At 37.6% G+C, this 25,627-nt stretch overlaps 1 protein-coding gene and 1 long non-coding RNA gene across 4 annotated transcripts in view; both read left to right on the plus strand.

The window, feature by feature from the left end:
* Positions 1-25,627, plus strand: part of fstl5 (follistatin-like 5) — a 192,272-nt gene that overhangs the window by 143,668 nt on the left and 22,977 nt on the right. For all 3 annotated transcript variants that reach the window (XM_016670941.1, XM_007551027.2, XM_007551028.2), the window contains 2 exons: positions 10,327-10,488; positions 12,027-12,161. In XM_016670941.1, coding sequence (XP_016526427.1) covers positions 10,327-10,488; positions 12,027-12,161 — 297 coding nt within the window. The remainder of the gene's footprint in view (positions 1-10,326; positions 10,489-12,026; positions 12,162-25,627) is intronic.
* LOC107836108 (uncharacterized) lies at positions 14,862-22,789 on the plus strand. The gene is made up of 3 exons (XR_001661956.1): positions 14,862-14,872; positions 15,118-15,119; positions 21,839-22,789. It is a non-coding gene; the product is annotated as an uncharacterized LOC107836108 (long non-coding RNA).

Here is a 25,627-nt window from a genome sequence, read left to right on the forward strand (position 1 = left end):
ATTATTGTTCACTCTTCCACCTTTGTTTTCTTCTCCTCATACTGAGCTGAGAAGAAAAGATGCTTTTGCAGAGCATCTTTTGCTCTGCAAAAGATGCTTCAATCTGTAAGAACAGATCTTCTGTCAAATTATTTATGAAATTTGGCAAGATCAGTCCAAAAACATTTGTTGAAAAGTCATTTTTTTGCTCATTGCATAAGTAGTTTTTTTGCATTTTGCTTTTTTTCCATTTTTGACATTTCCCCCTAACATTTGATTGGTTCTCAATGGAATATTAGTCACATAATAGGTGGAAAATTCACTAAAAATGCAAAACCAATCACATTGTTTTCCTGCTCAACAGTTTATACAATAGTTTTACAAAACACTGCAGATCTGGCATAAAATATAAAAATGGCCTTATTTACATTCATATTAAATTAATAGCAAAATATTAAGTTCATTTTTGCTTTTTCTAATTTGTGCTTTCTGTTTTAGAAAGATTTTAGTTTTAATCTTTTTTGAAAGGCCTAGCCTCAGCAAACATTTTATCATATTTAATTTATTTAAACGCTGAGAAGCTAAACTTGTGGTTCAGGGTTCCCAGGAAATAATTCATAGGGCCCCAAACGGCCCCTAGGCCACACTTTGAACAGCCCTGATGTAGCAGAACCAACTGTAAAAAGTTTTCTCTTTTTGAAAACGTGATTCATCAAAATACCTCATATCGATAAAACACATTGTACACACTGTCCACCTCATCTTTATGAAGACTGTCTACTGTTATCTTCAATACATGTTGTTATTCTAAAGATGTTCATTTTGTTGGGCTTATTTATTAGTTTTGGTCTGTTGTGCCAGCTCTTTTGTTGCAGTGACTCCACTTTACCCACTACAATCAATAAAGTTGCATCTCATTTGTTCACTGTGGCTGCAAAGTTTGTCCACCTTCAGAGCCACTTTAGCAGAAAACAAATCACTGTGTAGAATAGATTAATGGAAGTCAAACTAAAACATACAGTATTGCTTTCTTTATTGGAATACAGCATTCACAGTGGATTTAAAGTTTCAAGTAGTCATGATGTATTTTAATATTTTTGTTGCTTTAAAAATTTTGTTTTTTACAACTTTCAGCCTCTGACGTAACTTATTTTGGTTGAAGTTGGAGGTTTTAGAAGGACATTGTCAGCTTGGAGGTCAGCTGTGGGTGGTAGGTAGGGATGGCGTCTGTGTGTGCTGATTCTTGGCTTTAAAATAATCCTTCTTTCTTTAAATGTCATATTTTTAGTGAGAGGAGGGCAGAGGTAGAGGTGGTGTCAGACTAATGAGAGCTTACCTCCATACACTGTGCACACTCTGGAACCAAACCTTGATTGAACTGGGTTTTTCTCTTTCCCCACTGTTAGTCAATGTGCGGATACTTGGAGGCCCCAAGGTGAATGCCGTGAGGTTGTAAGGGTTTTTTCCCCTCTCCTGTAGTACCAAAGGAATGCCTGCAGCTAAAAAGTCTGGGTCGTAGCAGTGTGTAGCTGGAAATGAGCCCAGACAAGAAGTGTGGATTTGCTGTGTCTGGTTGGGGTTGGAGGGAAGATGTGTGCTGTGGAAATAAAACCTGGACAACAACGCAGATTTTGCTTTGAATGAATATTGATCGATCGTATATTTTACAGTATTTGTCTAAACTGTAAAAGGCGCTAAGAAAGGACTTCTGAACCTCATAGTCAAAAATAATCTTTCAATAGTTTGGTAATACTGATCTGGTTTAACATTGATCCTAGACTTAACCCAATACCAAGCATTGATCCAAAGTATTGATCAAGGCATTTTAAACATCGGAGCAGTAAACTCCAATCTTCTTCCGATCTCTGTTGTCGCCCTGTAGCCAAACCACATAATGATGGTTTGGCTACAGGGCCAATACATTACATTGGTCATTTGAACGTTTCTCCAAATGACCAATGTATTGTGTGACAATAGATAATTTCAAAGCAAATAAAAAACCTATCTCCAACATTCTCTGAAAATATCAAACTAAAAGCACTTCCTGTTCTGTTAATTCAGAACAGGACTTTACTTACACTTTGCCTCAGTCATGTTTTACTTTATAACTTTATTTTCAACATCTTTATTATTTAGAGAGCAAAGATTTTACATGTGGATTTGGAAAATGGTTTCCAAATATTAATAAATCTTCTCCAGCTCAGTGTGAGGAGAAGAAAACGAAGGTGGAAGAGTGAACAATAATGCCTAATAATTTGTCTAATAGGGTAAACGTTACATTTGATCAATTTTCAAAGTAACATAAAGGAGCCTGTAGCAGCTTTCTTTTGGTTAGAACTCAGGTCAGCCATATTGGATAGTGAACTCGGAGCTGCCGTCTGACTTGATGGAATGTTGAAGATTTTCCAACTGGGAATTAACAACTTCCAGATACAAAGAGAACATATTTTTAACCTCAATGTCTCAGATCTAGGAAACATGGCAGCACTAGCTAATGCATGACACGAGTCTTGGATTTCATGATTTACTACAATTATTTTCTAATTACAAAAAATACACTGTTGACGTAAATATAAATAACTGTAAATTAGTAACTGGTAATTTCTATCATGCCCTTATAATTCAGCCTAATAAAAACATCTGGAATCTTGGACTTTCCGAGGAAAAGGAGAATCTCTTTTTAAAATGTTCTTTTATTTTTTTTATGCAATGAAATCAAATCTCTGTGGAAAATTGAATTCTATGAATTCCTTTTACCAGATAACTCAAACAGGAAATACTGTGGGGGGGGAAACAAGCATCTAGTACCTCTTCTGAGGAGGAAAGATGAGAAAAACTGTAGCAGATTTCCCTGAGGTTCCATTATACTTTTTATAAGTTTAGTCCCACATCTTTTTTACAACCCCTCTAGCTGTTTTATTCTTTTACTTTTGTTTTACACTTAAAAAGTACTGTTTCACTAGCTCTGTAAAGAGTATGCAAGGTGCTGGATGCACACTGACTCCCACATCTCCATGGAAAGTAATAACTGTGGAGAGACGTTTCATCATGTGGTAGCTTTATTTGTCACGCTTTGTGTAACTGCGGGATGCAGAGCTTCGTCTTTTGCATTAATGCTATGGATGTTCACTTGATTGTGTACTCTCTGATCAGTTCCCACAGCCCACCAGATCTGGCCAGCATGTTTAATTTTTATCACCAAGGGTTTAATTTGATTGAAGCTTTGTAATACGTCTTCCTGGGCTTGTTGGAAATGTCCCAGTTGTGGGATGTTGAAGTGGTCTCCTGCCACGATGTTTCTGTGCATCCCTGCTCATCTTGTGAAGCACCAAAGCAGACGGGAGCCTTGCTGAGTGATTGACGACCGGCTCGGGAGCTTTATGATGGAGCTGTCAGCCCTGCCGTGTCACGTTCTCCTGGCAGTGACTCTCCTGACGCTCTCAGAAACGCATCAGAATGCATTTTCTCTCACATCTTGTCTGAATCAAGTTTGGAGTAGAAAAAAAATGCTACTTTTTTCCAATTTCTAGGAGTGTTTCAAGCAACAAGATTTTCTTGGGAATAAACGTATGTGTGTGAAAAGACAGTGAAATTAGCCTGTCTAATTTCTCTGTTATTGTTCTATGATCGTAACACAGAACTAAATATAAAACGGTATAGACATGTGACTGTCAGCATATTAACATCTGGCATGGTTGATTTATCCCTCCACTTCTTATGTATGGTGTTTGTTTATATGTCTGTAAATGCATAAGAATGTCAATAAAATAGTTTTATTTCAGTAATTTTATTTCAAAATATGAATCTTGTTCTATAGAGTCACTACAAACCAATATATTTAAAGTAATTGTTGTTGTTGTTTTTTTTACTTGAATTATTATGGCTTACAGGTAATAAAATTCAAATTTAATTTTCTCACATTAGAATTTAACATCAGACAGTAAAAAGAGGATTTCAATACAGAAATGTTTTAAATCATTGAAACCCACTAAAATATCTATTATTGAAAGATAGCAAGAATAGTTTTAAAATATCAACAAATTTAATCTACAGTTAAGAAATTTAAATGTAATAAAGTTACATTACAGTTGCCATCAAGTGTATTAGTTCCTTAATATCAACCAAATTACTTCATAAGTGATCAGGTTACTGTCCAAAATAAATTACATTTTGTAAAATTGGAGGTGGATTTATCATCCAGAACTGACCACAGCTTCTTGTTTCAGATGTGTTTTAAACATTTTTAAAATGTATTTACTATAAAACCCAACTTATAGTAAATACAACAAGAAACCCTGTATAATGTACACTATACAAATCAACAAATGTTCAGGGTGTTTTGTGATGCCTTGTACCTGCACAGGAAACGTACCTGATGGCTACATCCTCAGGGCTGCACAGTGGCGCAGTTGCTAGCACTGTTGCAGTAAGAAGGTTGTGGGTTCGATTCCCGGCCCGGGGTCTTTCTGCATGGAGTTTGTATGTTCTCCCTGGGCATGTTGGGTTCTCTCCGGGTACTCCAGCTTCCTATTACAATCCAAAAACATGACTGTCAGATTAATTGGACTCTCTAAATTCTCCTTAGGTGTGTGTGCATGGTTGTGTGTCCTGTCTGTCTCTGTGTTGACTGGCGACCTGTCCAGGTGACCCCGCCTCTCGCCCGAAACGTTAGCTGCAGATAGGCACCAGCACCTCCAGACCCCACGAGGGACAAGGGTGTATAGGAAATGGATGGATGGCTACATTCTCTGGTTTGTTCACATTTTCAGAACCAGAGTTCAGATGTTCACATGTTCAGACATTCTAGATTAGATTCGGTTATGTGACGATTCATCAGCGTTTCCGAAATGCCCAGCCTGAGTGAGGTTGCTATGGAGATAGTAGATAGGAGATAGATTACTACATTGTGTGCCACTAAAAGACTGTAAACTGTAAAAATAAATAAAACAACTCTTTGTATTAGGCAGTATAGCGATCTTTTCTTTTCTCATGTTACCCTTGAGACGACCTCTGTTTCCACATCAATCATACAATCAAATTTTATTTGTATAGCACATTTCAGCATAAAGGCATTTCAAGGTGCTTTACATAATTAAAAAATAAAATAAAAACTATGTGATGAATAAATGGTAAGAAAGAGAAAGAGATTTTGGAAAAAGAAAAAAAAAGATTTTTTTTTTTTTTTTAAAAAGATAAAAACATGCTTTTGTTATGGAATTTAAGCGCCTGTCGTCGCCGGACTCTGCCGTCCGTTTAACACGGGTATTATCCAGGCCCCGTCGCCTAACAGGACAAGGTCTCCAACCTTGCAGCACCAAGGTCCGTCCACCTATCATGCGAATTTTTGCGCTAGGACTTCACCGTCCTACATGGATTTTTGTCCACTATTTTTACCTGTTACAGTCTAGAATGTACATCAGTACAAACGTAGAATGTGAGCTGCTGAAACTTTCCTTATGTTAAGTCACTCCTGAACCAGAGACTCAGTCAGACGTGTTATGCGTGGATCAAGAAGAAAAAGGATTGGACTGTTGCTCAGTCCCTCAAAGTAATATTTTCAGATGAAAGTAAATTCCACATTTCATCTGGAAATCAAGATCCCAGAATGTGAATAAAAATCTAAAAGGGGAACAGTCATCAGCACAGCCATCTACCAGGAAACTCTAGACCTGTGATTCTCTTTGAATACCTATTATGTTATACTTTATATAGTTTTAATAGTTTTATCCACTTAGACTCATAAAGAACTTAACCCTGAGAGAAAACAGTGTACTTTAATCGAACAATTATCTCAGTTCTCTTGGGATCAGCTAAATTTGTTTTGAACCTAATTACATGCATTAAATATGAATTTTAGTTTCTTTAATGCTGCATTTAACATTTGAATTGGCTACTCCTTCCTTCCTTCCCCCACTTTCTTTGCAACCAGATAAACTCTCAGTATCTGCTTTCTTGAATTCAGCTCTTTCCCTTTTACAACTGTATGGGCCTATCAGTGACCAGAAGAAATTACAGCCACAAATTAAGGAAAGCACAATGGCACATGAGTCTTCTCTCCTGCATTCACAAAGGAAATTTACTGACTAAAGCTCCTTGCTAATAATGAGCCTTTAACTAAGTAATGACCTTTATTGAGTTCTGTGGGTGGCCAATGGGAATTACAGCAACACGGATAAATGTGAGTCCTCCCACAAAAGTTTTTGCACTTCACTGTTCTTATATATCAACTGTAGAAGGAACGGCATTCCATCAATAACAGCAGCCATTATGTCAAACTGGGAAGGAATGCAATTGATATGTAAATTAGAGATTAGACTGAAAAAATCTGAAATGAGAAAGCTCATTTGATTATATTTCTGTTCTTTGTGAATATTTGGGGAATTTGGCTCTGCACTAAGTATGAAGTATTTTCCACCCACTGTCAATCCATTTTCTTCTCTTCTACTCTCATCTCGTGTTTTAAGCAGTTTTCATATTATGAAGTCTAATCAAAACTTTGGACACAACCACTTCTCTTATGATGAGTGGGTTTGTCAAATTATTTGGTACTTTTTGGAGTTCCAGTTTTCAAAAATCAGTTGTCACACAAAATTCCTTTCACTCTTTTATTGGGATATTGTGCAAGATAAAAAGTAGTGTATAGCTGAACAAGAAAGAAATTGGCTTCTCGCTGTTTTACAAATACAAATCTGAAAGGTCTGGTGTGCACTTTTGTTCTGGCGCCCCTTTATTCTGATACTCCTAAATAAAATCCAGTGCAATCTTTTGCTTTAAGAAGTCAGATATTGAGTAAATACTGTCCAGTAGTTTGTTGTTGAACAAGCAGCAGCATGAAAACCAAGAAGGACTCCAACTGGGTAAGAGAAAAAGATGCAGAGAAAATTGAAGCAGGTTTAGGTTATAAAATGTCTCAAGCTCTAGATGTTTGCATGCAGGCCAAAAAGATGTCAGTTTTGGCCTCATCAGACCTTCTTCTACATGTTTACTGACCTAAATGCAATTGAGAATCTGTGTCAAGACTCAAAACTGCCCACATAGACTCTCCATCCCATCTGACTGAGTTTTAGTTGGATTGCAGGAGAAGAGGAGGCCAACATGTTGAACTCCAGATGTGCAAAACTGAAAGACACATCAGAAATAACTTCCAGCTGATGCTGTTCAACAAATTGACTGGAGTAGCTAAATATAGATGGATGCATAACTCTTTGGGTTACTTGTAAAAAGATGTATAGAAAGATATATAACCTCCTTTCACTTAACCAATGTGCACCAGGTGGTTCACCACATCAAACTTACAAGAAATTACTAAAGAACTTTAGTTTTGACTAAATTCATGCAAACTTTGACTCCAAATCTACTAGCATGTGAAAGAAGTTAGAAGAAGTAGAAATTATTTTGCAATAACCAAACCCCAAACTTCCAGATTAAACTGAAACCTACAGAGATCTCATCTGATCTACTCTTCCTCGCTTTTGTACACCATAGATCAGAAAGCTTCGGTTCTGGTGTTATTCTAAAAAGCTTGCTTGCTAGTGTCCATGTGCCATCTGCATTAATGAATGCATCGACAAAAAATCCTGAATCAGTAAGTGCACCTTTAACTTACTCAAATTATTCTTTTAAATTAGTAAATTTAAGATAATTCAAAAATGTTTCCCAGATTTCAAAGCAAACCAATTATCAGAAGGCCTGCAAGGGATCCGCTGAAGAACCGAGAGCAGAAAATAAATAGGATTTGTGTCAAGCAGAAATATAATTGTAATATTTCTAGTGATATTTTTAAGCCTTAAACGGCTTCAACATTCTAAATCCGACTTGCATACACAATTCAAAACTCCATGCATACAGACGCAGGAAGGACTGGAACTGGAGAGTAAATCTGTTTTCCTACTAAAATGTCAAATAAATATTTATGAAGTATACTGTTTATCCAAGCTTTTCTTTTTGCAGATTATGTCTAAGCATGACTGGACTTTTCTCCGCACTGGCTTAATCCCACAACTTCATACTAGCCTGAGGTTCTATTACATCTGTGCATGGTTGCCTATGTTAAAATTGCTTAATTCATAAATTGCATTGATATTTGTACCTACATTTCAAGTTGATAATCAAAGCCTCAGCCAGATTAACATACTTATTTTAAGTATACAGGTGCATCTTGATGGAAGTCGAAGAATTTAATTAATCCAAAAAGTGAAACTCGTGGATTTATTTATTCATTTCAACTGTCTGTATATTTCTGTATATTTTGATGATAATGAAGAGAAATTTAAAAATCTGTTTCTCAAAAATGAGATTTTTTACATTAACTCAACATAAAGTGATGTGCAAAGACAAATGTTTTGTTTTGGCCACGTTATGGGTCACACAATAATGGGGATTAGTTTGTCATTGCCACATGTTATTGGAAAATGAATTGGAATGAAGCAAAACCCTTTCAAAAGTTTGAAATTACAAGTTGTGGATTACAAATAAAGTCGCTGCTTCTAGGCAGTTATTTTTTTTTAAAGATAATTCTTGAGTTATTATTAAAAGATTAGAGATACAAGAACCAACAATGCAAATAAGCTGAATGCTGATATTGGAGCAAATCTCGGCTTCAATTTCACTTCATCAGAGTCTCAGGCTGTTCGTCTCCATGCCACTCTGCACTGATGCAATAACTCATTCAAAATAAAACTGACACATTTTTGTTTATACACAGTATATCTTACATTAGACTGACATTTCTACATTACTCTTATGAGGTGTTCTATAACCCTGAAGATATCAGTTTGTAATAAATCTACATGATTTAACGTTTGAATTTAATTATTAAAATAAGCATTTTACAATATTGTAATTGATTAAAATACACTTTTTAATTTAGACTTAGACAGACAAAATACTAGACAATAAAGATATATTGCAGCACGCACCATCAACAAAAAGCATTTGCACGCTTTAGTATGTGCAAACACTTGAATGCACTTTGAGTGTTCGGCTGCTGGGATATAAAAAGGGAAAAGGGATAAACTGTGCTTAACAGAAATCACAAAATAATGGCTTCTATAGGTTCTATTGCAGTCGTGTTTTTAGTGCTGAGAGGCACCAAAGTAACAGGAGAGTCTGTGCTGCTGTGATTGGTGGGGATCGTGCATTAAGAGCCCTTGTGGCCCACAGGGCACTCTCTCTTGGCGGCTAGGAAGATGCAAACTCCAAAACCCTGATGTGCTGTGATTACCAGGTGGCTGTGACAGCAATCTTTAGTCCTTTCATTCACCTGGCTGAGTAAAGACTTCCTCTGACCACAAGCCACAGGAAATGGTCTCTAGCCCGCGTCTGCTTTCTCTGCAGATGCCAGAACTTTCATTTCCGTCATCAGCTCAGACATCAGAAGTCCATTTCAGACAACAAACAAAAAAAAAATCCACTGATTTGGGTCACTGAAGCTGAAATGGGACAGTACAAAACAAACTAGTGTGATGGAGTTTTGATGTCCTCATGTGAACCGCTGCCAGGTTGTCATGGTTATATGGGAAACACTGTGGAACGAATCAGGTTGCTTTTTAAAGTATTTTTTTTGTCCCTGTCCAACTTTCAGTCACAGTTTCTTTCAGATAAACTTTCTTTTTGAAAGGTTTTATCACTGTTATGGTAGTTAAGGAATGCATCTCCCGTTAGAGGATTATTCAAATCCTTTCTTTTGATATTCACCATGTTTTGTGGACTAAAATTTAAACAAGTTCGCCTCAGGCTATAGAACAAAACTTGTGGCATCTTAGCCAATGCATAAATGAATATTATTTATCCATTTGAGTGGATTATTGATTTATGCTAATTTGTGAATGTTGGAAATACAGTATGAAGGAGTGGTTATATCTGTTTGTTTTGCTTTGGGGGATACTAAACCCTTGAAACTCTGGCATGAACCTGACGGGCAGTCCGAAACGTGTAACACCAGATGCTCATTTAGTTTCTGCCTTTTCTCTTTTCTCTCATTTTGTTTTCACTGCCTCTATCCTCTCATCTCGCTTGACAAAAGGTTACAGAAAATCAATAGTAACCAAGCAAAATCAATAGCATCAGAGCAACAGTTGGCTCCCTTATTTATCTATCTGATGTGTTTGGTTTCATGAAGCACATTAACCTTATCTAAACATGTTCAGCAATGCTGCAAATGCACTCAAACCTACTGATAGTGTATGCTAATGTGGAGTCAGAAGTTTACTTGGCTTCTTATCTAAACCATCTTGTTTGATAAGGGTTAGTAACTTCTTAAATGATGATAGTAATGTAAACAGCAGTGTGGAACAAAGCAGTGTTTGTGTTGATCCAGCTCTTATCTGTTTTCCTGCCACCTTCCAGTCCCTCCAGTCATCAGAGTTTACCCAGATAGCCAAGCCCGGGAGCCAGGAGTTACCGCCAGCCTGCGGTGTCACGCTGAGGGCATCCCCAGCCCACAACTCTCCTGGCTCAAGAATGGCATGGACATAAAGACCAAGCTGTCCAAACAGCTCACCCTGCAAGGTGAACAGAAGTCCTGATTTATGATCTACTCCAAGTATTTATTAGTTTCTTGTACCATAGCATTTCCTGAGGATGGCAATTTAAACTCTGAAAATGTGATTACTGGTTCAGCGATGGGCTGGTGGAATAAATAAAAGCCTATACACATATAGACCCAGGAACACAGTTGAAACCAGAAGTTTACATACACCAAGTAAAGCCAAACCTTGTTTTTTTTTTTATCACTCTCTGACGTTACATCAGACCAAACTCATCTTGTTTCAGGTCAGTTAAACTTCAGACAAACAGGGAAAAAACAAATATGTGTCTTCAGTCCATGTATGTAAAGTTTTGGCCTTTACGGTAGACGTGTGTTGCTCATATTGGATCCCCAATAATTTGTTTTAGTTATTTGTTATATATTTCAATTGGTTAAATTCATTACAATGAAATAGTAACATAATTATCAACCCTTCAAATTAATTGAATACACAGAAAAATTCAATTCATTTTGTCCATAAAATTTCAAAATGACTGTTGGCTATTGTGACAAGTGTAGCTAAAAAGATTATTAAGTAGCTTTTTTTTCATAGGGAGCTTTTATTCTGAAGCACTGATCTGAGTCACATTGAGTTTCCAATTTCATAATAGTTTGCTGAAGGGTTTTGTGCTGAATAATGTCTGGAACATCTAATTTTACTCAGATTTTCAGAGACGAAAGTATCATCATCACCATGTGTAGCATTTGCTTTTATCTGTCAAAAAAAGGCTGCCTGTTTGACTCCTGTTTTATTTAATGGATGACCATGCAGTTTGATTTTCACACACATTTTAGACACACTTATTTCTATGAATCATTCAGTTACAGAGTCCAGAGCATGCATACTATTACTATTGGGTAGTTAATTAGGTATTTGCTTTCTACTACTCTATTACACCTACAAGTAATTTATTTGTCATGTAGACATGCGATTTTAGTCTAAAACAGCATTTAATATGGTTAGAGATGTTGAGCAGGACTGTATGAATCATACTGGAAATTAAATAAGCTAGCCACAGATGAAAAATATTCCTGTTTGGGGAAACACATAACATTTTCTGTGGCTAATAGCACAGTATGCATGAATAAAACAAAACTTTGCAGAGTAACTCATTATTTATGCTATTTTCATTGTGATTCATTTGCTGTGTATTCATATTTTAGAACAAAGTCTGGCTTTCTTCTGAAGCTCTTGGGCTTAGTGTGACCTCAATGATTCACAAACATCTTTTTTAACCACCACCTTCTAACGTTTTGTCAGGCTTGCTAATAAACCCAACTTAAATTAGAAAGATTGTTTGAAGATCCTTAAGGTTCAGAAACTTTAAACCAGCAGATGATCCTGTTATGAACTTCCCTACTTTGAACTCCTGCCTTTGTGAATTCTCCCTGAAACAAACACCATCCGTCTGTTATGTAATGGCACCAAAAGATTGGAAGATGGGGGTCTCCTTTTATGTCTTTCTGGAAAGCAAACACATTGCCCGTTTTTGTGTCTCCTCTCTGCTCTTCCTCAAAGCTAATGGAAGCGAGGTGCATATCAGCAACGTGCACTTTGAAGATACGGGGGCATATACCTGCATCGCCAAGAATGAGGCCGGCGTGGACGAGGACATCTCTTCACTGTTTGTGGAGGACTCGGCACGCAAAACCTGTATGTATTAATCATGAAGTTTTTTTCTCTTTTTTAAGGGGGTATAGTGGAGTAAAGCTAAAGCTCTTAACATTTATTTTTATCTGTTTTCATCATTTTATTTCTTGTGATGCAAAGACATCACCTTCCAGAGTGATGTCCTCCAGTTTGTCATTTTAGGAACAATTATTCTGTCTTTGTTTTAAAGAGTACCTGCCCACTTTGTTACGTTTACATTTCACTTTTGTTTTGGATTGTAGCTTTTGATATTTGTACTAATTTTATTTCCAGAAACTAGGAATATATGTAAACAACAGGTGTGCAAAAAGTGTGTCTGTATTCAGTGAGGAGAAGGAAGTTGAATGAAGCATCAGCAGCTTAAATTCAAACCAGCACCTGTTGATTCATTTAAAACTTGTTGAGAGCAAATTCTGACTGTAATTTTAGCAACATTCAGCAGATCTTGTAATTTCTGCTCCAGTGCTGACCAACACTGTTGCATCAGTGTGTTCCTACCAACAACTGTGTCATCAGGTCAACCTCATCTCATCAAACCATACAGTGGTTTTGCACATGTTAATTTTCTCAAACTGGTCACTTTGTCTATATTTGTGAGGGTTTGACTGCTCTGAAATAAAGTAGCTGTGAAGCTATTCCAAAAACACCATCTGTTACGTCACTCAGTCCATCTGCAGCTAGCGTTCCCACAGCATGTCGTTTGGACCTGAAATATTCTATTATCTTTATGTGGTGAATGGAAGAGAATATAAATATATACTAATATTGACCCTTTTTAACTACATCATGTAATCACATTGAGGCTCCAAGATGGATGTTGGAAGTGGGTGACGGGATTATTGAACGGAGCAACTGCTGTTGTTTCCTGAGGTTTGTTTGGTCAGGTTAGCCGTGGCTTCCACTCTGGCTGTTTACCACTTGGTCAAGCTACAGGTTGTAAACATGGCATGGTCCAGGTTTTGTCCCCCTTGAGGTTTTCTGCTGACTGTTCCCTTGAATGAGTCCGATGGTTTCCAAATCTTTGGGCAAAGCGTGTTTCCAGCAGAGACAGCTTTTTGGTGGGTGAGGAGAAATCAGGCCTGTTCAGCTGTTAACTTCCAATCCTGGTAGCAGAGCTCTCCATCCTGTTTTCTGTGTTCCCACAAATTCATTTAACAACCAACTAAACACTCCGTGTGTTATATACAACAGGGCATCAGAACCAGAGGTGTTTTGTTAAGGTTTTTTGAATTACTCGTATAAATTGAAAAATTACTTGATTTATTGCAGAAAAATAAAAATAGCCTTTAAGCTGTTTGATGCATGAATCTCAAGGCTGATTTTTTATTTATCTAAGTCTGTCTTAAAAATAAAATATTAACCCAAACACTTTGATAAGAAACAGCAAATCATCTTTATTTACTAAGGCACTATGTTACCATCAAATTTTTCTAACATCAGGTTTGTGACACAAGTAACCTTATTTATATCTGCAAGCATTTCTAAACAAACAATCTCCCCTTGTTCTTTCCTCATGAGAAGAATCGCGAACAGTAATTAACTCTGACCTTCTTAAAAATGTCAGAATTTGTCTTCGGGGCATCCATCCACATCCAGTCGTTAGCGTGTTGTATTTTTTCTGCGGGTAATTATGGCTCCCAGTTGGTACAAGCGTTGCAACTCTGCAGTCAGGTCACACATCACGTGTTCACCGTCCCAGACCTGTGCCAAACCAAATGTGTTTAGATGTGATCCCTGCAGAGTGGAGCTTCCTCTGCCCTGCCTGTCACACATCAGAGGATCATCCTCGACGAGGTCACAAGTTGCCCCCCTGCGCTTTGAAGCTTTTGAAGATCTACCGAAGGCTAAAATGATGCTCGGAGTTAGATATGGTAGACCCTTTTTTTGGAGAGAGTAACCCCACAAGACAGGACTTCAAAGAGATGTCAAGGGAAGGACAGGCAAGGTTTGTACTGCTGCTTTAAAAGGAAAGAATAAACAGACTTTTGTACACATGTTGTGATCTGTCCTCAATATCTGACAGACTGAATGTATGACCCATTCTAGTTTTCCTGTGACATCACCCTCCACATTCAGAAAGTAGTTAGGAGAGCAAATGAGAGCTGACGATCGGTTTTCCCGGAATTGGCTGTCAATGTAAGCCTGCGGCTAATGTGGGCTGTCAGTCTGCACCGCCTGCAGCCCTTCACCGCTAACATGCTGCTCATCTGATCCCACATTATATAAAATCTGACATTTCACTTAAAAGCTGTTTTTGTGTATAAAATATAATTTGAAATTATTACTTTTTATTTCAAAACGTGTCAAAAAATAAATAAAATGTCAGAAAAAAATGAAAATAAAAAACCCTTCATATTAAAAATTATATCTGCACAATTAATTTATTTTTATGCAGTCTATATAAGATAACCATACAGTGACATTCAAAACAACGAAAAACAAAATCTTTTCCTGTTCTATGTAATCCATTTAATATAACCAAGTCATGTTTAAGTGCTGTCACTACATCCTTCAGCAGTATGCCAGCAGCTCCCCAATGAATACTTAAAACTCTGACATCCATGTACTTTTGTAACAGTTTTTTTATATAATTTTTTAAAACTGATTTATATTCAAACAGTGCTTCAAGTCAGACTGCTATTCACATGCTCCTCATTGTAGTGTGTGCTTTGTTTTCTAAACTTCAGCTTTCCTTTTACCTCTTAACCCCTTTTGTTGCAGAAAATATATTTATTAGTAGTTACTTTTTAAAAAATATGACGTGTGCTTCCAGTCAATTAAAATGTAATTCAAATGCATCAAAAATGGCAACTAATTAGTCAACAAGTTAATTAGGTTAATATGTACATGCATTGCTGCTGTGACTGCATCTCATAAGCTTGAAGAGAAAAAACACATTTTTAATTTCTATTAACCAAATGTGAATTAAATTATTTCTGGTCTAAGCTCTTTCCAGAAGAAGTCAGGTGAGGTTGGTCTGTGACTTGCAGTGATATTCACAGCAGCCGGATGGTTTTATTCCTGACTGTGGGTAATAAAGTTTAATGATTTTTGTGATTTAACTGGAATACATCATATATGTGATGTGCCATTTAAAGCTGGTGAAGAATTTAGTTTATAAATGTAGCTCTTAACTACATTAAGAATGGAAATTGAACTATTAAATTTGCTTTTATCTTAATAAATATATCTGAAACATTTGCAAAATATCAGTTCTAAAATCTCACACAAAATCAGCATTCAAGTCCTGAAAACTTCAAACGACCGTCGATCCTCGGCTAACGGTGTGTTTTCAGCCCTGCTGTTCCTTTCCAATCTGTCGTAACCCTGTTACTTAAATCATTCTGCAAAGCTGCTTTTCCCTTTTTGTCACCTAGATTAGATTTGTGACACAGCTGGTGTCATAATTTTCCAGACAGTTACTCTGCCAAATTATTTCTTCTTGTTTTCCACCCTTAATTTTAACCTCAGGTGGGTTCTCTTTTTGGACATCTGTTCACTCATGTTGCGTCAAAGTCCTGCATATCAAAGAGACTTGAGCTTATTAAAGGTAAAAAAATGTTGGAAACTGATGCCAACTCTGATGTAGCTCAGCACTAATTTTTTACACTAATATTAGTGTATTCTGTCCAACTTCCTAATGGTCTGAAAAGTATTAAACTTTCGGACTCCGGCGATGCCGCAATAAGCTGATTCCTTACAACAGAGATGACATCCTACATGTTTTTTGCATGGAGTGCGGAGACGCTGTATTTAACATAGAAATAGAGAATAATGGCGCAGTTAAGTGATCTAACTGACTTTTTATCATTTTCTTGTGGAGGCAGTGCCTTGCCTGTCTGTTTATTCTGTGGTTGTAACAGTTCAGGGATGTGAATACTGTAAAGAGCCCCTGTTTGTCCACCCATTCCAGTGACATTCAGTCTTCCAAAATTATGTAAATAACTGTATTCCTCTTCTGAAACAGCTATGCATTTATTTGTTATAACTGGAAAAAGAAATGCATGATAAGACTGCAACTAAAGTCCTCCAGTCAGCCGTTATGGATGGATCCAGCTGCTCCTTTCACTAAAACAAACACAAAGCTCATTAAGTGTGGGAGCTGGTCGCAGGTTGAGGATTTGACCATTTCGAGTCATTTGCATTATCTTGGTATTTATTAAGCGAAAGCAGATGGCCAGACCTTTCTTTGGGCTTCTCATGCCAGAGTCAGTGAGTTATATTTTGTAGAAAGACGACCAGCTGCTGATGAACTGTGGTTCCACGGACAGCAGAGGAATTTTGTTTATAGATCAAAAGTAATCAGTCAACACTGCTTCTGGATGTACCTGAAAGCTTTTCTTATCCGATTATTTAAAGTTAATATCTTCTGTTATTATGGGGATAATTTCAATTTACATGGATTTTATAATAGTTGCTTTTGAATAATTATTTTACATTATTTTAAATTATTACAATTTAAAATAATGTAATAATGTTTTTTCTTTTTTTTTTGCCATAAGTGTTTTAAAGTCTATTTATTGAGACCTTCTGCCAACAGTGACTGCAATCTGCCACTATTTTCACAAGAAATATTCACATAATTTAGAGATAGTGTGTTCATTGAACTATTTTAAATGAAAATGTGTTTGTGAGTTTCCATACAAACAAAATCAGTTGTCTTAGCCATCACACATTTAAAATAATTAGTTTCTTCCAAGAGTTTGAATAAATTAAAATGTCTCTGAGTAAAAACATAAAATAAAAAGCAAGCCGCCCCCTTTTTTCCTAATGCCATCCCACTCAGCAGCAGCAATTAAGATTAATATATAAACAGGAACACATGCTGCCTAGGATTTTAACCTCACTAGCCATCAAAAACACAGAAAAAATGTGTTCCAGTCCAGAAAAGCAATGTGTTCCAGTAATATAAATGTTTTCAAAAATACATGTTAAAAGCAGCGACAGAACTCAATGTTCTTGGTTCAGATAACATGACCAAACAAGCAGTTTTTAATCTCTGTGTCTACTTTAAAGCAATAAAAATATAATTACTGTAAGTTTAACTCCATCTTGGCAAAAGAGTCAGCTGTGATCTTTATTATAGATTGCACTTGTTCTGCTCTCTCATTCCTGAAGATCCTTTAACCTCGCCTTATTATCTCACTTTCATCAGAGTCTGGCTGATGGCTTCTCACTGACCTTTATCTTTAGCAACACTGACTCTCACTAGTGCTTAAATCTTGGCACCAACTTTCAACTTGAGAGCTCTTCCCTGTCAGAGCGGTCAGTGTTTGGCTCCCTGGCTGTAAAACTGCAGTGAGTGTGGGTGGGACTTCCCTGACAGCAGCAGTCACTGCAGCGTCTGTTCAGATCTTCAGCTGGGTTTAGATAAGGAAAGCAATCACAACGGTCGCCTAACACTTCTCAGTCCGATGCTGGACCTTGCTTTTTTCAGTTTATTTAAGTTCAGGAAGGGTTTCATTTCAACAGCATCAAATAATTATAAATTTATAGTATTTACTTAACAGATTAGATCTAAAGATATCAAATCCAATAGAAAATTAGTTTTCTAGTTTAAGGTTCATTTGCCAAAAGTGTTTTATTAGGCAGTATTCATAGAGATAGAGATAAAAACCCACTGGTTTTTAACTCAAACTCAAATTAATCCAGAAAAGCATTATCAAGGATTTTAGGTTTATAATTTAGTATAATATTCAGATAAAATAATTTCAGTGTCTTTCTTACTCTTTTCTCACTGTTTGTTCTTGTGCTGAGTTTGTTGTATGGTTGCTGTAAAAAGTGTTTCAGCACATAAGACATTAGTACTGTTAAGTTATTTTGAGATTTTTGTACTCATAACATCTTTTGCAAGAGTGCAGAAAGATGCTGAAGATAATATTTCACCATTATTTAAGATTAATGATGGTGAAATCATTTATCTTAAAGACCTGTAAGGACTTGGGAAACAGGAACCAGAGTGTTTAATCTGCAGCAACATAAAGAGTAGCTCCCCTAAATTGCGTTGAAATGGACTCTGAGTTGAGGGCCATCGACAGGTGAAGTTATTAACCTCAGTGCAGAAGAAAAAAACCTATCAGGACCAAAGGATCTGCAAGGGGGGCATGTCTCTGGTTTTTAGTGGCTCATGTAACTAAAGGTTTCCTCAGGAGGGAGAGTGAACCAGCTTCATGTTTCCTGTGCTAATAGGTCATTGCCAGAGGTTTAACCGCAACTTGGTGAAAACCTTTAAGCTATCAGAAAACTAAATGTATCACAGCCAGTCACAGGGAGGGTTCTACCGGTGCCTTTTAGCCAACATTGGATCAGAGCCGGAAAATGAAGTCTTTGCAAACTGTCGATATTGTGAATTATCACAGTAAAAAGTTTGTTCTAGCTGAAGTAATTCTGATTTATCACAATAACCAAATCTTTTATGCGCTTCACAGTTTGCATTACAGTTTGCTTTTCCACAATAAACACAAAATTGAGGTTGAAAGGACAGTAATCAAAAGCAAGGTTGTGGAAACATAATGGTATGAAACATGGCTCCCTGTAGGAATGAGAGCCTGTTTGGACTAAATCTAAAGTCCAACAAAGTCGTTCAAGGTAATCTGGACAAGAGGGAGCGTTTGTGGTTAAACGGTGACATGAGGGTACGTCACTAAGGTAAGGCATTCATAGAGAAGGAGGACCTTAGAGTTTTTGTATCGCCACTAACAAGGTTGGTCAGAGTCTCAGGTTTTAGCTCCTCCCACCACATTTTTTTGTTACAAATATTATCAAAGTTGCATTTTTTACCTAGCTAATCTGCACCCACAGATTAATTTTTTTTTTTTTTTTTTTTTCAAAATTTGTGAAAAAAGTAACTAAAAAGCTAAGTAAAAATTGGGCTTCAGAAGATTGCAAGAAAGTCTAAGCACACAGAAAGAGATAATAAAGTAATCCAGGATGTTTTAAAATGTGCAATTTTCTGACTGTAGAACTATTTTTATCTGAAAAAAGGGATAATTTCTCACAGATTTTCTGTGGTATTCACAAATACCACAAAAATCATTCAGACCACCTTAGTAACTCAATCTAAACAAAATCTGTCTAGTTTGATTATGTGGAGAAATCAGCTCTACTATTAATGATGCAGCAGGACCAGGAAAAACTTGCTTAAATATATTAAATATTGATCCCGTCATATTTTTCTCAAAATAAAAATTATTTTTACTTTTTTTTTAAACTCTTTTGCTGGTTTGGCTGAAAAGGTTGAGCATCAGATACAAATGCATTTAGAATGTTGCATAACAATGCAACTTAAAGTATCAGAGGAATATGTACAAAAAATAAATTTTACCTGGAAGGCTTTACCTTGCAATACAGGACTAAGTGTGTTGTTAAGGCCGAGAAGCATAATTAATTCAGGACACTGCGTAGTTAGTTCCTTCCCGGTTGGCATCTGCTTGGCAGCTAAACTATATTAAAGTAGTGCTTAGAGGGAACATTTTAAAAGGAGGTTATAAGATTTACCTGAAGTAGAAATGTCTTTTGACGTTAGTGAGAAAAATCCAGATTATTTGGTCCTGGAGGGTGAAGCTACCAGCTAGGCTAAGAAGGGTCAAAACCAAAGCAGACTGCATTGTCTTAGAAGTCCAAACTCAAAAATGTTACAGCAGTTCATATAAACTTTTTTATGAACTATTTATTAATCATATGCAAATAAATCAGCGATTATTTGTGTAGTAAATTAGTGAACAAGTCACATATATTAGGAAATGTGAACAACCACATACACAAAAAAAATCTCATTTAAAAAAAAATTCTAAAAGTGAGCATTAAAGCTTGCAGTGTGAACGTAGCTTAAATCCAATCTTGAACCTGTATGTCACCCATACGGTAAATCCATATGCATGTCTGCACCATGTCAAATTTAGTGAACTATGCTTTATGCCTCAACAAGTTGGCACTAGTTTAATCAAGAGCTTTTGAACATTTGCAAACTCTACTTAAGACATAAATCACTAAGTCAGAATCCTCATTTAAACTCAAACACTCAAGAACATCAAGAGAGTGAATACAGATCAGCTCCATATGGCAGATTACACATTGTGGCCAAAAAGGCTCTTTAACGTCATTGGTTTAGTCTTCCCTCATTTACGGAGCCACTCCTGCTTCGGCATTTTGCCTGCAGGCAGGGCTGAAAACGAATCCTAAAGGAAAGTTTTATATTCTTCAAGCTCAGAAACGCAGACATCCAAAAAACTTTGTCGCTGTTCATTTCAAAGCTGCAGCTCTTCTGTTCTTTCAGATATTTTTCAGTAGGTTTTCCATTTTAACCAGTTCTTACTTGAGCCACGGCTCAACAATGAGATGCACATTCTTAACAGGGATGGCTTTTGCCTTGAAGCAGCAGAATCAAGGACTCTGATTCTGCAGACTTTGAGATGCTGGTGGGCATATACAGGCAGCAGAAAGGCCCCGATCTATTAGCACTGATTTAAAATGCAGTCAAATGACACATCATAATTGTACTTTGAGATGTTTCCGAAACCTGACTTCCTGGAGAGTAATGATCTATTTCTAAGAATTCACAGTTAATGACATGCCTTAGGCTGCTCATTCAAAGACATCAGTTAGTAAGAGATCTGAATAACGAACTTTGCAAGCTGTCAAAGGACTGAATAAGATATTAACCAGGAAGGAGAGCGATGAAAAGGGCTGCATTTGATGTTCTGGAGATCAATTCATATGAAAGAAGCCTTAAGGTCAAACCTTGTTCTTTACAGGCACAACACTGGATTGTTTTTGTCTAAAATGTATCCAAGCGATTTGCTGTTTAGCCAAACTTGAGTATTCGCCGTTCTGAGGTCTCTCTAACCGAGGCTGTCACCAGCAGGCAGAGCCCCATCCATCTCTGACAGGCTGTTGCTAAACTGGCATAAATATCTGCCCCTCACAATGTGCCAATTATTTCTGCAGTGTCAGAAGATCTGCATGGCTCAAAGCAAGCATTTGTTGCTTTAGTCTTTTCACTTTCTGCACCATTTCATGCCTCACACCCGAGATTTGGAGTACTTCATCATAAACAGTGCTTTCAGCTGCAGCTTTATGCATTTATTGAAGCAAACTTCTCAACTCCAACATAAACTTTGTTTTACTTTGCAGTACCACTATTTTGTTATATCAACTTTAGACTTAATTATGCTTTGTCATGTTTTCAGTTTGTTCCTAATATTTGAAAGTTTTGGTAAAACTTGAGTTTTTTGCAAAGCAAAAGGTTAAATATCTATATAAACAGCAGAAGTGGCAGAGCAAACATCAAACGTCTGAAGACAGTTTTTCACTTTAGTCAAGCCAGTACAGGTTTATTAATCAATGTATGACCTTTAAATACTCCAGCAGGGATGAGGAGTAATAAACCTCTAGTGAAGTAGAAAATAAGGACACTGTGGAACATTAAGAGAGCTCCGCTTAGCGTGATGAGGTTATTTCAATTTTTTTGCATGACAGATCATTTTCAGCTGATATTAGGTTAATTTAAAACTTATCACTTTGTCTGAGCTTGTTTGTAACTTTTGTGATTGAGGATGGGGCTAAATGCATGGAGTCAGACATTTCACATAAATTAAAGGTTGGCGCATCTCTTAATTTTCTGTCTTCAATCTAAATTATAGGTCTATCATTTGAGAGCAGTGGAAAGTTGTTTTTTAAAGGTTTTTTTCTAGCAGTAGTGGCCTTTATTTGCAGTAGATTAGACAGGAAATGGGCAGAGAGAGAACAGGGGAAGACATGCAGCAGACGGATGCTTCGAGGACTAATAGCCTCAATATGAGGCGGCCGCTCTTCCTCTACACCGGCCCATCAGTGGAAAGAAGTTTAATCTATCAGTTATTTACCACTAAACTGTTTCCAAGTGATTGCTTTAGGGAAAAAGAAATATTTCTCCACAACCAATAATGTACCAATATTGTAATATTTTTGTTGCCAATATCAGTGTAGCAGGCAAACCAACAGCTATTTAGACGGTTCACCAATGATAAGAAGCTGAATAAACTAAACATAATGAACCAGTGCTCAGTTCTTCTTCTTTAATCTGTATTTTGTCTGAAAAAGTAAACAAAAAAAGCATTCACATTCACACAGCGTTTATAACCAAAGCTTATTTACATCCATTTGTGCTCTCCTGTTTCTTTTTGCTCACAGAAACTGAACCTTTCTGTGGAAGATTTCCCAAAACAGCTGCTCTCATTCCCGTACTTTAACTAAATCTCAACATTTGATGGAAAAGTTATGGATTAAGACTTAGATTTGCAATCAACACCATCAGTTTGGTATTCATCTTTAATGAAAGTTTGATGCATTACATTTTGTGGCTTTGGGCTTGTGTTCCCAGTGGACCTTCCATACCTGCCATATGGCAGCATGTTCCCACTAAGACGCATCCATAATGGGGCTATCAAGAAGCAGTACTGATTAGTTTTTTCTATTTAGACTCACATATTAGACTTTTTTGCATAATTCTCAGAAACAACCACCCAGCGATCCGCTCCATGCCTCCCTCTGTTCCATGAAGCTAGCTTTATTTGTAAAAGATCAGGTTTTTGCAGAACCTGGATGGTTTTTCTGGTGATTTATACTGAACCAGAATCCGTTAAAGGAGCAGATTGTCTTTGCAGCTTTATGATGAAACTGTTTTCTGTAATTTAATAGTTTAATAGCTCATTAAATAAACATGCTTGTGGGGTACCACATTAACACTGCAAGCCTATGTAGCTTTTATTAGCAGTTAATTAGTATGGCTATCTGTTTAGGTAACCAGCCTGCAGCCAGTGTCTAGAGATACTTTTAAAAACAGCATTACCTTAAGACTGCTGGGTGTTGCTCCCTTAGTTTAAATGAATGTTTTGAAACGGGAGATATTACCAAACAGCTAAAATTACTTTTATAAGAATAGTGGGAGCTCTCTACTTCTCTATTTGTCATACTGCTGGAGAAACTCTGCTCCCTCAGGCATTTCTTGGGCATTATAACAAAAGGCCACAGAAACATTGATATAATTCTAGTTTTTTTGGACTATCCCATGTGAAAATACACTGGATCCACAGAACTGACCCACAGTGAGCTCTGACCTGCACTTGATTAGCTTACGTTACGTGTCTGAGACACTGTAAAGGCTAATTACTGAGGTTAATTAGTTTCCAGTCTTTATAAATCAAACATTTTTGTTGGCCCCATTTGCTGAAGAAATTTCAGCATCCTTTTGAAGAACATGAAACATTTGTTTTTGTTTTGATCATCTTCTTTTCATCTGTTTTAATTGGTTAGAGAAGACATTTTGAGAACAGTCAACAGTGTTTGACTGCTCTATAATCCAAAACAGTTTACATACTTTGCATGAAGGTTACCTAAGTCCTCCAGTATCTTGGCTGTGCCTAGAACTGCACATTTCTGGACTGAGATGTCTGATGTTGTTCCTGGGATCTGTTTGAGCCACTGCTCCAGTTTGGGGGTGACTGCCCCAAGGGCCCCGATGACCACAGGCACCACTGTGGTCTTCACCTTCCAGGCCTTCTCCAGTTCCTCTCTGAGGCCCTGGTATTTCTCCAGTTTCTCCTTTTTCCTGATGTTGTGGTCACTTGGTATTGCTACATCCACTGCAACGGCTTTCCTCTGTTCTTTATCCACCACCACAATGTCCGGTTGGTTCGCCATTACCATCTTGTCTGTCTGGATCTGGAAGTCCCACAGGATCTTAGCTCGGTCATTCTCCACCACCTTTGGGGGTGTTCCCCACTTTGACCTCGGGGCTTCCAGTCCATATTCTGCACAGATGTTCCTGTACACTATGCCCATCACTTGGTTTACGCTGTCCCTGCCAGCATCTTGCACCCTGCTGTTATGTGCTGGACTGTCTCAGAGGCCTCCTTGCACAACCTACACCTTGGGTCTTGTCTGGTGTGGTAGATCTGAGCCTCTATTGCTCTGGTGTTTAGGGCCTGTTCCTGGGCGGCCAGGATGAGGGCCTCTGTGCTGTCCTTGAGTCCAGCTTTCTCCAGCCATTGGTAGGATTTCCTGATATCAGCCACTTCAGTTATTTGTCGGTGGTACATCCCATGTAGGGGCTTGTCCTCCCATGATGGTTCCTCCAGCACCTCATCCTCTGTTCCCTATTGTCTGAGACATTCACTGAGCACATCGTCTGTTGATGTTTTGTCCTTGATGTATTTATGGATCTTGGATGTTTCATCCTGGACAGTGGCTCTCACACTCACTAGTCCTCTGCCTCCTTCCTTACGGCTCGTGTACAGTCTCAGGGTGCTGGATTTGGGGTGGAACCCTCCATGCATGGTTAGTAGCTTCCAAGTCTTAACATCCGAGACATTGACTCACTGATCCACACCACCAGGATCTACAGCACTGATATTGGGATGTCATTTGGACTAGAGAAGTGTGGTCAGATGGTTACAAAGAGAGGGAAGGTGTCTCACTCCCAGAAGGAACAATAGCAGACATTGAGCACAGTTACAAGTACCTGGGAATACCACAAGCAAATTGCAACCTCGATGAGGTCACAAGGAAAGGAGCCACAGCCAAATGCCTCCAACGAATAAGACAAGTCCTGAGGAGCCAGCTCAATGGCAAGAACAAGATCCGTGCAATAAACAGCTATGCCTTATATACTAAAAAAACTCTCAATTCACAAGTTTTGTGGACAACAGTCAGTGAGCTGATCCAGTCTAAGCTACAGAGAGATTTTGAAATAGAAAAGTTATTTCTCTGACTCATTTTGCTTCTGCTCCTCAGCAGTTGCATCAATGCTGAGATTCCCATTGAAAATCCATGAATTACATTGTGAATAAGTTAATTTGTGTCAAACTAGACTGACTATTAGATCAAACTGCAGTCAGCCATTTAGAATAATCCATCCATTTTCTATTAATGCTTAATTGTTGCAGAGAAACTCGAGTGAGTTTCTGGAGGACACCTTGGATCACTTACCAGTCCATCACAAAGCAACACAGAGACACACTAGACCGACAACAACTCATACTCTCTAGGGCAATTAACCCAGCATGGATGTGTTTGGACTGCAGGAAGAAGAGTGCCTGGAGAGAAAAACCAAACGTGTGGTTAGAACATGCAGACTCCAGAAACCCTCCAGCTGCGAAGCAACAGTGTGAACTAATACACTGCCATGCAGCGCTGAATCTTAAGGGATCTAAATCTTTTATTCCCCTTCTATTTAGCATTCAGCCATCACCTACAGTATAACACAGAAGCATACCTTTGCTCCACATGTGTGTATTTCAATGTATATTATTCCCTTATTTCATGTTCACTGTCTCTCAGACAGTTTTTGATGTCTGTTGGATTTGTTCCAGAAAAATTCAGTAAAGTAGGATTTCACATATTCAGATAGACGGCTGTAAACTGAAGTCAGCTGGGGGAAATAATCGGTTGAAACAAACTCCTCTGATCTCCTGAACCTTGATTCTGCATGG

This window comes from Poecilia formosa, unplaced genomic scaffold (assembly GCF_000485575.1).
Source record: "Poecilia formosa unplaced genomic scaffold, Poecilia_formosa-5.1.2 Scaffold39, whole genome shotgun sequence".
Taxonomy (NCBI): domain Eukaryota; kingdom Metazoa; phylum Chordata; class Actinopteri; order Cyprinodontiformes; family Poeciliidae; genus Poecilia; species Poecilia formosa.